The sequence below is a fragment of the Bidens hawaiensis genome, unplaced genomic scaffold (genome assembly GCF_021521415.1).
Source record: "Bidens hawaiensis isolate Kalapana, Puna unplaced genomic scaffold, B.hawaiensis_p1.1 tig00000284_1, whole genome shotgun sequence".
Classification (NCBI taxonomy): Eukaryota; Viridiplantae; Streptophyta; class Magnoliopsida; order Asterales; family Asteraceae; genus Bidens; species Bidens hawaiensis.
This window is the reverse complement of record NW_027491022.1, coordinates 4264926-4277827: the sequence shown is the minus strand read 5'-3', so window position 1 is coordinate 4277827 and position 12902 is coordinate 4264926. Positions and strand designations below refer to the sequence as shown.

Genomic DNA, 12902 nt, shown 5'->3' with positions numbered 1-12902 from the left:
TTGGCTCAGTTTTCACCACATACAAAATCCAAACCAAACTGAAAGCCCGGTTTATGAATATCAAAAACCAAACCATTAGTTTTGGTTCAGGTTCGGTTATTTCTATTTGGTCTTTGGATTCTAAATTAATTTTTTTGGTTTCATGCACACCCCTACCACATAGACCAGCACCATAACCAAGAAAGAGCAATACTAAAACCCCAAGGATCGGACAGGGATTGATCAACCACTAATTATCTCAAGACGTTACGTCAACACATTAAACATAAAATAATAACCAAATCACTTAATTAGCCTTAATTTTAACCTAAACTCAAAAGACTTTATTAACTGTAGGGGTAGGGTACGTCAAATCCCGGTACGACCTTTCATTTATTACGTTATATATTATATTTATTGCATTATTATTGTTTACAAACTAAAGCCCAATGGGATGGGGGTTTGGGGAGGTAAGCCTTAACTGGGCCTGGCCCATTATGGTTAGGGTTTCATGATGGCAGCTATGGAGTTCATATATATGGGGTCTTCAACTCTCATTTGGAGATCCCTTCTTAGACCATTGACCTCCAACATATTTTTGTGTTTGTAAAAAAGAGGAAACTCTTAGCAGTCATCTATACTCTCTCATATTTCCATGGAAGATCTCGAGCAATCGGAGAAGAAGATTAAGGCGTCAGTTCGTTCATCTCGAAGGCTGGGGAACATCGACATGGATCCGACCCGGATCCCTTCATGTTTCTTCAGTGTCGCCATCCGTGGGACCCGACAATGAACCTCATCTTCGATTCTTCATTTTCGGGCCTTAGATCTGTTCCATAGAAGTTCAAAAGATCGATAGATCTAAAAAAATGCTTCAAGATCTGTGCTATTAAAGCTCAAAAAGATCCATAGATCTAAAAGATGCTTCCAGATCTAGTTCAAAAAGATCCATAAATCTAAAAGATACTTTCAAGTGAAGCTGAAAAAGATTCGTAGATCCAAACATTAAAATAAAGGAGTTGTGAATCTGTATTCGTTCCAGAATGGTCGATGGCACAAATAAGTACAATCAAGCACACCTTTTCAGATAAACATTGGGTGGTTTTATGCTTTCACTTGCGTTGTTGATGGTGACGTTGGGAATTAAACTTTTTTTCACCTGCAACATTAATAGGGTCTTTGTCAGACCTAGTCTGAAAAGAAAAAATGACTGACATCATCCTTTTCCAGCTGACAACCATCGTAACTTCCTGGATTATTTAATGAAATTAGTTTATTGATCCCTTAACTATTCAACCACATAAATCAATTCAGATATGACGAAAGAAGATCTATCTATACGAACACGGATCTAGGGTACGGGCTGGAATATGGAACGTGATTATTATTCAAATGAACTCGGATCTGAAGAGATCTGAATCGGATCTGGCCTCCGTCACTCAAGAAACACATATTTGTGCGCGAAACCGGGAAGATTGAGGCGTGGTTCGTTGCTGGGTCCCACAGATGGCGCCAATGAGGAAACATGAAATGGATCCGAGTCGGATCCATGTCGATGTTCCTCGGTCTTCAAGATGAACGAACCCACACCTTCGTCTTCTTCTTCGGTTTGCTCGAGACCTACCATGGAAGAATGGGGGAGTGAAGATAATTGTTAAGAGTTTTCTCTTTTTTATAGACACAAAAATATGTTGGAGGCTAAGGGTCCAAGAAGGGATCCCCAAAATGAGAGTTGAAGACCTACCCCTTATATAGGAACTCCATGGCTACCATGATGAAACCCTAACCATATTGGGCTAGACCCGGTTAGGGGTTACCTCTAGAGGTGCACAAATCGGGTTTTTAAAATACCTGGGTTCGGGTATGGAATCGGGTTTGGTTATGATCGAGTATTGGAAAATCGGGTATTGGCAATACCCGGTCGGGTTCGGGTCCGGGTATTCTCTCTAAAAACCATACCCTATGCATCAGGTTCAGGACGGGTATCGAACCGGGTATTGTACAACCGGGTATTTGAATACCCTATTTTCGGGTATTGAAAAAACCCTATTTTTGGGTTTTTTTGGGCATTTTTCGGGGTTTTTTTCAGGTATAGATTGGATTTTTTAGGGGGCTACAATTTTTAGGGGTATTTTTGGGTATTTTTCAGGTTTTTTCGGGTATAGATCGGGTATTTGAAAAACCCGGTTCCGGGTATGGAATCGGTTCCGGTTTTCGGGTATTACCGGGTATAAATCGGGTCCGGTTCCGCGTACGGGTTTTGGTTCTGAAATGCATACCTATTCGTACCCTACAGGTAGGGTCAGGTTCGGGTATTAAAAACCCGGGTATAAAAAAACTGGTTCCGAGTATTTTTTTCGGGTCTGGTTCCGAGTTCGGGTTTTTTGTGCACCTCTAGTTACCTCCACAAACCCTCAACCCATTGGGCTTTAGTTAGTAAACAATAATAATGCAATAAATATAATATATAACGTAATAAATGAAAGGTTGTACGGGGGTTTGACGTACCTTACCCCTACACCAACGTTTTACAAAGATGATCTTTTTTTTATTACACGAATGTAATTTTTATTCATTTTATGCATGCAATTAGAATTTATATCATCATACATAATCTCATGCAACCCGTCTTGTTACAAATGATCATCATCCGATCTGTCATTGTTAACTGATCATGAACAATGGAACAAGACAAATTGCATGGGAATATGTTTGATTTCAAAATTCTGATCACAAACACAAAATGAATAACAACGTTCTTTCTGGGAAAGGAAATAAAATGACACTCCTGAAACGTTAGCAACAAACAGTATTTTAATTTAGGTTGGGCCGTTAGGCAATTAATTGAATGCCGCATGAGTAAGGTCAACGCTGCTGCGAGGGCTGATCAATCGAATGTTTAGTTCAAAACCTTCATAATGCTGGTAAGGAGCGGGTGCCTTGAATGCATTTCCAATTGAAGAGAGACTTTCTGCTTGTATTACTCCCCACCCGATTTATTTATACACTATAAGCAGCACACCATACATATAACCCATTTATTATTTAAGAATGGATCATTGGGCTTCAGTTATTTTAATTTGATGGTGGAGTATCTCGGTTAACCCCCCTTAACATTTGCTTCTTGAACCAATTAGATGATTGAAAACATTATTGTCTGATATGGGGTTGAAGATATATAGAACAAAGTTAAAGACAATATATAATCAAAGCGCTTGATCCAATCTAAGAACTTACCGCTTTGTACAACAACAGTTTTCCTTTCCGGTCAAAGATGTAAATTTGTGTGAATTAAAGTTGGTAGGTATGTAAATATGTATCAACAGGAGGGGAATGGAAATTATACAGCAGCAGCACATCCACATCCACCGTAACAATGAGCGGAAAGTCACAGCTGCTGAGCGCACCATCTCATCTAGTATTGGTGTGCTTTTGGGGCTATGATTTCTAGTTCGTATTCTAATCTAATGATAAGGATGATTTTTAACCAAGAATATCTATCTTAAACACAACACGATTATTGTTTTTGTAAAATAATAAATGAAAATTAAATTAAATATATTTTTAATAAATATGATTTTACCTTATACTTTGTGCTTCTAGATAAAACAAAATAATCCGCTTGTTTCATTGACATGCCATGACTTTTTACGCAACACATTGTCACCTCACCAAGGTCTAGATAAATTTGATTTTGCCTGTTTGTCTCATTAGTGGGCTGTTTAGAAACACTTCACTTCATCTGAACTAACTACAAGCGCTAGTTTTTTTTAACCCAAACCAGTTACCATGCGAAAATTTCTTAAAGCCATTTTGCACTCTTCTCCTCCTCCTTCTCTTCCTCCTCCTGCCGCCGCCGCTGCTACTGCTATTACTGGCACCATAAGTAGATAATGTATGCTATAGGTTATTTTGGAGGATGATAGTTTGTCATAAGTAACCAACCAACTTGCAAGCCAATATCTTTAAAATTTTTAACGCAAGATGGTCCTTCTTTATATTACATTTCGAAGCTATACACATTACACACACAAATGACACATCATTCTATTTGCTTGCTAAATTTTCTTCAGTTTCTGTCTTTGCGTTATTTTTTTCTCTTGAGTTTTTGTTGACTACTTGAGCAGGTCCTCCCACTTGCAATATTGTCCGCCTGCTAGTGCACGATAGTACCTGCCCCTGCAGTAGACCGGTCTTGCATCAGCCGCTTCAGCAGCAGCTGCTGCCAAATCATCGTCGGCCTTCACATCCAAAGGTAAACTTAGGAGCTCTTCTTTGCTGTAAATATAATTTTCACAAAACACATTGTTTAGTCTCTAATTCATGCTTTTTAGTGCACTGTACATCTAAAGATAGATGTTAATAAATTTTAAAACAAATTACATGAATGGTCTCTGTGGTATGCCCAAATTTCACCTTTGGTCCTCAAAAATAAAAGGTTACACCACCAATCTCAAGTTATACAAAAACGTAACCCAAGGGTCCCTTTTCACTTAACAAAACATGAACTGCCATCCACTCCAAGGACCAAACATGTTACGTTTGTGCATAACTTGGGACCACTGATATACTTTCTCATACTTGAGGACCGAAAGTGAAGCTTGGACATACCACATAGACCATTCATGCAATTTTTTATTTGTTTTATCGTACCTCATATTGGCACTTGTCTTTGTAACCGCGATGGTTTCTTCATTTGCAAATGCTTTCTGGATGAAGTTTTCTACTGGCGTAGCGAAAATGATCAAGGAAACGGCTGTAACAAGTAACGCACCCGTTCCAACTAGAGTTTGTTTCAGTAGTTTAATGACCGGTTTGACCTGCATTTATGACAATTATTTAATTTCCTAACGTAGATTATAACAACTAATCCATTTTAAAATTGTTGGTACCTTGTATGACCCCAATAATCTGTCACGCGCCAGAATCTGTAACAAAAGACACAATCTCATAGGTATTGAAATAATAATAATAAAAAATTTGAGTCACTAAGTAGTTTAACTAACCTCTGGAGGCTTTACCCACATTTGTCCATCATACCAACCGCTTTCTTCATAGGGTATAACTGCTGATAATAGTCTGTCGCCCACATAACTCCATCCCTACCACAAAATAAATATAACGTGAGAAAATCAAGAAAAAGTCATTTATTGAGTGTGTTATACCTATACCTATACAGCCATGCCAATAACAAATTATTCTTTCAATTAAGAGATATGCGACTTATCTACTTTTACTTGTGTATCAGATCTATTCTTGCATGTTGAACTTGTGTGCACGACTAAGAGTCACGTGTCGACCGAGTGACTACACAAAAATAACCTAACCGACTTAACTGAACAGGAAATATCTGAAGCCAGTATAAAGGAGATGTTGTGGTTTTATGATTTTTCAATTCGGTTGTTTTGCTATGACCTAAAACGGGAAAGAAAAAATGAACCGTAATAAAAAAGATGATTTTAAATAAATATATAAATAAGAAGTTTGGTGCCGCTAAGTCGCCATTGGGCCACTTGGCGGCGTCTAACTTGTCCATGGATTTTTGTTTTTTTTTTTGTTTTTTGTTTTAGTATCGTAAAAAACATAACGGAAGCCAACCGAACGCTAATTATGTTTTTTTTGTTTGTTTTAATTTCGATATCATAACGACCGTGATGGAAACCGACCGTATTCGTATAGACTCACCGCCTCAGTGCCCCGGACCAACAATGTTCGGGTTTTACCAATGCCTCAGTTTACCGGCCAACGCCACTCCATTGGTTCACTCAACGCGCGGGACCGACAACGGTCGGTTTTACTATTGCCTGAGTTTACTAACTGACGTTACCCCATTGGTCCACTCAATTTTTATATTTTTTCATTTTCTTGGCTCTAATACGTAACAAATGTAGCCGAAACCCGAATTGGTGTTCCCACAAGTGGCACTTGGCGGCACCTTATTAGTCCATTAATTTTGTTATTGTTTTTGTTTATTTTATTTAGTCGAGTTACCATAACTAACGTAATGGAAATCGAGGAAATGTCATATTTTTACTTTCAGCACTGTAACGAACCTGTCGGAAGCCGACCGAATTTGCCTAGACGCACCGCCTCAATGTCCGTGACCGACAACGCTCGGGTTTTAACGACACGCAAATTTACCAACTGACGTCCCCTGGCATCCACCATTGGGGCGCAATTGGGCCACTTTGTGGCATCATATTAGTGCGTGAATTTTGTTTTTTATTTAGTTCATGTAACATAATGAACATAATAGAAACTGACCAAATTAAAAGTAATTTTTTTTTACTTTTGGTACCAAAACGAACCTGACGGAAACTGACCAAATTCACGTAGACTCGCCACCTCAATGCATGTGACCGACAACGCTAAGGTTTTACCAACGCACAAGTTTACCGGCCGCCCCCCCCCCCCCCTCCCCAATTGGCCACTGGTCCACCTCAATTTTTTATATTTTTCCATTTTTAGCTCCTGCTTAGTAACAAACGTAATTGAAACTGACCAAATTAGTGTCGAGTTACCGCCTTAATACATAAGACCGATAATGCTTGGATCTTACCACCGTCCGGGTTTGCTAACCAAATAAACATTGTTTTAAATATTTTTGTTCTTTTTATATGTTAATTTGACGCATTAATTTTTTGGTTTAACGCTCAAATTTTACCAACGATGTCTAAGCCGAAACGAGCGCAACCGATACCGACTGAATTCGTGTTGGTTCACCATCGTAATGCTCGGGTTTCAATGTTGGGGTTTTGACAACTACTCCGGCGCAATGCGCCGGGTAAAAAAAACTAGTTTATAACATAATGCAAGAAACGAAGACATTGTGAAAACCGAAAAGGGACAGTTTTCAAAGCCCAAAAACAGAATAAACCGTTTGAGACAAAACCCATCCATGAACACCCTTTGACACATATTGCGTATGAATTCTTAGTAGCGTATAGAATGAAAATGTTTAATATTTATTGAAAAGCTAGACATACCAGGTAAATCCTCAAGACAACTAGTGATACAAGAAAAAGTGTGCCTGTTCCTGCCGCAAGTAAAAAGCGTACCGGGTCCTGCATCGATGTATAAGCATTGGCATTTGCCAGTATGATTTTAAATATTTATTTACTTAATAATCGGGTTTACTAATGACTATGTCTTACACTTGCAGGATTAAAACTGGCAGCTGATACTGGAATTCCAAGAACCGTGAATGTCACCAACCAGAGCCCTCCAAGTCGTAGGAAAAAGGATGTCGGTTTCAGTTCGCCCCATGAGTATAATGGTCCTTCTTTCAGAGATGAGTACTCATTCACCTGGTTCAAAACCAGCCAACATCCATTAATGTAGCAATGTATAATCCTAAACACTTGTTCCTAATTCATTAAATAGCGTTCAAAATACTTCAAACTTTATATTACCAATTTGTAATACGTCTATCTGATAAGTTTCAAACGTAGGATACAATTTTGAAAATAGGTACGTCTAACATTGTGATTGATATGAATGTTGCTACCCTAAACTTTAAAACCTATCTCATAAGTGTCCGTGAAAACTTGACTTGTATAGTATAATATCAAACATATCCTTCAAACTTGACTTTCTAATATGATCATTCTATTTCTACCCTTTGATGTCTTATTGCACTTTTGTAAAAGGGACCGGTAAAAGAACTATATTTTATATTTTGTGGCAACAATGAAGGGAGAGCCCTCTATATATAGGAAACCAGAAGTCCTATACAAACCTAATAAACAATGACTAGTAATAATCTAAACTTCAAACTTTTATATCCTAATGCAAGTTTTAAGTGAAGCGTAGAAGTGATATACATTTCAAAATGATATTCTAAGACATACCGGTCGTTGCTCAAAGGGGACCTCAATTTCCAAGCCCGGTTCCCAGCTTTGGCCCGGTAAGTTGCTAAACCGACCGTCCATCTCATCTTTAAGAGCCATGTTTGTAACAATCCTCTGAGATGAACTCCTGTTCCATATCGGATGGTTATAACTAACCGGTGGTCTTCGGTTATCTTTCAGTTTTTGCCCAGGGCATGAAAGTAAAGAGCAAAAGACATTTAGCCTGATCATTTATTTATTTATTTGTTTATTTCCCGGAACTTCCAGGAGATAAAGCTGCAACCACTTTAACACACACAATAGGGTCAATAGCTGAGTGTTGTGTTGTTTTTAATAGATTAGTTTTTAGTAGTTTTGGTCTTTGGGACCATGTTTTATTTTAAGTGGTAGGAGAATTTCTGTTTTTGCAGATAAAATTATTTTTTGAGGTCTGTTTGCCTCGATACACGTGGCTCCATAACAACTATAAGTTAATTCGTTAAGTCTTTTTCTTTAGGGGTTCAAAACTTTAGAACTAGAAACAAAAAAGAAAAAAAAAGTAAAAATAATAAATTAGAGGATAAGGGATAAAGGAGGAGGTATGTTTTAAAATGCTTAGGAGAAAACTTATTTTTAGGTAAATCATAACAAGCTAGTTAAAGGTGGCATGTCCCACTAATTATGTGACAGTACTGTAACGCTTTAACAACTTTCTTTTTCTTTTTTTTTTGAACGACCAACACAAACTATTCATTCAAAACCGAACAACAATCAAGAAGCTAGTAACGAGTACTAACAGTCATGAACAAAAGTACTACCCCATGATCCCACCGTGATACACCCTTACAAAGATTTAAAATTAAATACGTTCCACCTCTCCCACGTTAATCCTTACCATTTTCCGCTATTTTTTACCCACAAAAAACTCAAAGCTTTAACTTCCTCAATTACACCATTAATAGAATCAAAGACAAATGGTGGTTCTACAGAATCAAAGACTCGTTCGGACATTCGAGAACCTTTCAAACCGAGTAATTCAAAATTAGAGAAATCGTCTTCTTCGAGGACTATTAAAGAGGAGTTTGATTTGAGAAAAGCCCAACCAGAAAATAAGGTCTGAAAGAAGAAACACGGGAAAAAAATCTAAACATGGCGGATCTATATTTAATGAGTTATTAAGAATTATCGAAATTGGGAATGCGATGGGGTATGATTTGAATGGAAGCAAAGAAGATTTGACAAAATTATTAACAAGGATGAGTGAAACGATGGTTGACAAATGAATATTATATCTATAAATACTTGTGGGAGCGGGGATGTGGATAAAAGAAAACGAATTAAAAAGCTTTGTTGTAAATTCGGAGTGAATTTTTTAGCTCTTCAAGAAACTCGCATGACTAAATTGGAGTTGCACAAAGTTAAGATGATGTGGGGAAATGTTAATTTTGATTATGCATTTAGTTCGGCTTCTGGTCGTTCCAGAGGAATGCTGTCTGTATGGGACAATTCGGTTTTGTAAAACGACATATTTCTTGTTTGAACAATTTCGTGGTGGTAGAAGGTGATGACCGTCGTTCGAGTCATGCAAAAAACCCTAATTAACCTAAGTAGCTAGGGTAAGTCAGGTATCGTATCCACGAGGAGTATGTGGTCAGTGTAACATGTAATCAATTTCTAAAATTATGAAGTAGCTATTAAGAGTGCTGATCACACGAGCAATGATTTAGTTTTTTAATGTCAAACAAGCAATTATTTTAAAGTTCAAACAATTCACAAAAGCAAATCACGCCCGGGGTTCAAGCATGTAACAAACAATAATCTCATGTAATTTAATAGATTAATTATTAATAATCAAATATGGTTAATCAACTAGTTAAACCTTAGACATCAACAATCGCTAACACACGGCACTGGTTATCAAACGGCCCTTGCCAGTGTGACTCAACTAAGGGGAATTGTATGAACACGTATCACAGCAACTGGCAAACTAATCGTTCTGATTGAAATAAACCTAAACCGACTGAGTGCACAATAATACCAAACATCAATGTTCATAGATCGACAATCAATAATTACAAATATTTAGTTATTAAAACATGAGAAAAACTGAACAAGTACAATACTTTACATCCTGGATATTACTCGAGGAGACTAGTCACTCATTGACATGCTGATTCTTGAATATGATGAAGTGTATGGACGTATATTCAAGAAACTGTAGCCAAACGGCCGTATACAAACTCTTTCACGTTGCCCTAGGTCGCTGCCTTTCTTTTTCTCTTTTTTTTCTTCGTGCCACACTTCTGTGCGTTTTCTTCCCTTTCATTATGATATCCTAACTGATTATATGAACCCACGTAGACTAGTTCAGCCCACCACTTCATTAATTAAAGTTGGGTCATGGCCCACATGATATTGCTTCTAAGTCTTCTAACATTTAAATGTCCACCAAGTCAAACTTCCTTTTAATTCCTTTTATTTTAGTGTTGACCAATGAGCACATTTGGCGGGGGTTTTACATGCACCAAACATAAATCATTAAACTTTAATATGAATAATTAATGAAGCTATGATTTCTTTCCTTTTTTTCTTTCTTTCTTTTCAGTTGTAACTTCAAAGCGTGGCGTATCACTTCCGAACATGAGACTTCAAAGCATGCTTATAAATACACTAATTGTAAAACTTTAACGATCAATAACCTGTAATACATAAGCACGCATGAAGTACCATTGTCCACACAATAAACTTAATAAAATCTATAAAATAATACAAATCACATCCCCACACTTTTCATTTGCTTGCCCTCAAGAAAACTGTAAAGTAAACATTAACCGCCATCATAGGTCAACCAATTATCACCATTAATACTAGCAAGGTTTAAGGTCATACCCAGTTTTCCAGACTGACACTTTCTAGATTGACAACTCACAAATGAAGTTAATGCTACCATAAAACTATATAATCGCCCAGACAAGTGTACTTTGTTTCCGGTTAGGGCATACATGTTCATACCCCTCACACTATAAACACTCCACTCGTTTCAATATCTGGACTAGCAAAAGATGTGCCAGTATATGTCTCTGCTCTCAAATACCTAATATGAGTTACAACTTAATATGCTTGCAGGTCAGTCTTATCTCCACCCATTAACCACCGGTTGCATAAAGACTCGGACTAAGGGTTTTACTGAGGCTTAGGTTTGGGTGCGGATTAGGCTTATTTAGTGATTTAGGTGGATGAAACCCAGTTAAACAAACCAATATACAGACTCAAAAAATACAAACGAACTAATTACACAATCAACCGCTATTTACATACTCAACTGCTAAAAACAACTGAGATACTAAACTGATAACTTCTTTTTGTCTTTTTGCTGATTTTTCGGATTTTTTTTTACTTTTTATGAACATCAATAACTGATAATTACAACTCAGAACTTTACAACTTTACAAATCGTCTGACTAAGTACAACTCGATATATATACGACTCGATAACGAACTGGATTTCATGTTGATACATGTTTTGTACGTCTCGGTTTTTATTGTGTGATAATGTAATTATCTTAGTTTATAGGGGGTTTAATGTAAAAGGGCATTTTGGTAATTTATTTATTCTGCCTATTCGCCTAATGTGTAAGGCACATTCGTTACTCCGTAACGAATGTGTCACATTCGTTCTAATGTAAGCTCCATTCGCTAACCAAGATTAACGAATGAAACCTAACGAATGAAGGCTATTCGGTATGTAATGTATAACGAATGACTTGTCTCATTCGTTAGTCACTTAATGTAACGAATGACTCATTCTTTAAGTTTATCTTAATGAATGAGTTCATTCCCTATATATACCCCTATAACTATTCATTAATGTAACAGTTCTGATTATTCCTCTCTAAGCCTCGTTACTCTGCCCGAATTCACTCTCAATACACACACTACATACAGTTAAAGTATTCAAGCTTAATCGTATACATAAACACCGAATAACTCGATGTCATCATAAGATCTAGATCCATACCGGCTCTTTCAAGTGGTATCAGAGCCAATCGATTTGATCTTCGATGTTATTCGTGGTCTAATTGTATTGATTCATCGTTCATTAAGTCAATCTGAGTTTGAATTGATCTGAATTGAACTCGATTAAGTTTCGGATAAACAGAGTATTATAATAATAGTATTTGAACTGATATAGAAGTAATTAATAGTGTTATTAAGGTAATCTGGAACGAGAAATGAAGGTTTGAGATTGAATTGAGTTCGAATTGAGTTTTTAAGAGAGTTCTGATTGAAGTGAATTGAATGTTATGGATTAGTATTGGACGAAATGGTTAATTGGTAGTTTCAATAGAGGTTTGTGATTGCAGACAAGTGTAGTTTGGTTCGGAATTGTGCTACGAGAAGATTGATATAGATTATAGGGATTTCGGACAAGTTTGAACTGAATTCTGGATAGTTTGAATGTTTGAAGACATGTGTTCTTATTCGTTAATTGATGAAGATTGATTCGTTATTCCTTAACTAATCATTCGCTACACAATCTACCTCATTCGTTCAAACCACATTCGTTATTCAATCAGCATTCGTTAACCTCATTCGCTATACCTCATTCCCTATACATCACCAGTCACATTCGCTTAACTTCATATTCGTTACGATTCAAATTCGTTACACTTCAGATTTGCTTGAGTTGTTAACGAATATCATTCCATACGTTATTCAGTATACTTCACATTCGTTATTGTTCTGATTCGTTTAAACTGTAACTCATTCGTTTTAACAGTAATCAGAAATTTTAGAATTTGACAAATTTGGTCCCTGAATTTCAAGTGTTATCTCATGGCTTCTCAAAATGCTTCGTTATATGCATTAGCATCCCAGAATTCTTTAATGCAACAAATGCCGACGATGGACAACGAGATTGGAATTCATAACAGGAGGGGAATGGAAATCTACGTTGCTTCGCTAAAGGAGTTTAGTGATTCGTTAAATAGTTTAACGAATGTAAAGCCATTCGTTATTTAAAACATAACGAATAAGTCTCTTATTCGTTATATTGACATTCGCTTCCGTTGTCTGTTTAACGAATGGAAGACA

At 36.9% G+C, this 12902-nt stretch overlaps 1 protein-coding gene across 1 annotated transcript; it reads right to left on the bottom strand.

The window, feature by feature from the left end:
* Positions 1–4094: 4094 nt before the first annotated feature.
* Positions 4095–8071, bottom strand: LOC143618904 (protein CONSERVED IN THE GREEN LINEAGE AND DIATOMS 27, chloroplastic-like). Its single transcript, XM_077090958.1, has 7 exons — positions 7830–8071; positions 7134–7286; positions 6966–7043; positions 4986–5081; positions 4872–4907; positions 4633–4799; positions 4095–4257 (listed from the first exon to the last, which is right to left on the bottom strand). Exons 1-7 carry the CDS (start codon positions 8058–8060, stop codon positions 4095–4097), a joined length of 924 nt encoding a protein of 307 aa, XP_076947073.1. The 5' UTR covers positions 8061–8071.
* Positions 8072–12902: the final 4831 nt, after the last annotated feature.

What these genes read in the sequence shown, in the direction of transcription:
- LOC143618904 (XM_077090958.1), bottom strand. Translation starts at nt 8,060, where the DNA reads ATGATCAGGCTAAATGTCTTTTGCTCTTTACTTTCATGCCCTGGGCAA. An exon ending in TCCCCTTTGAGCAACGACCG is followed by an intron (nt 7,287 to 7,829) that starts GTATGTCTTAGA and finishes GTTTTGAACCAG; the next exon opens with GTGAATGAGTACTCATCTCT. An exon ending in TGTGGGTAAAGCCTCCAGAG is followed by an intron (nt 4,908 to 4,985) that starts GTTAGTTAAACT and finishes CTTTTGTTACAG; the next exon opens with ATTCTGGCGCGTGACAGATT.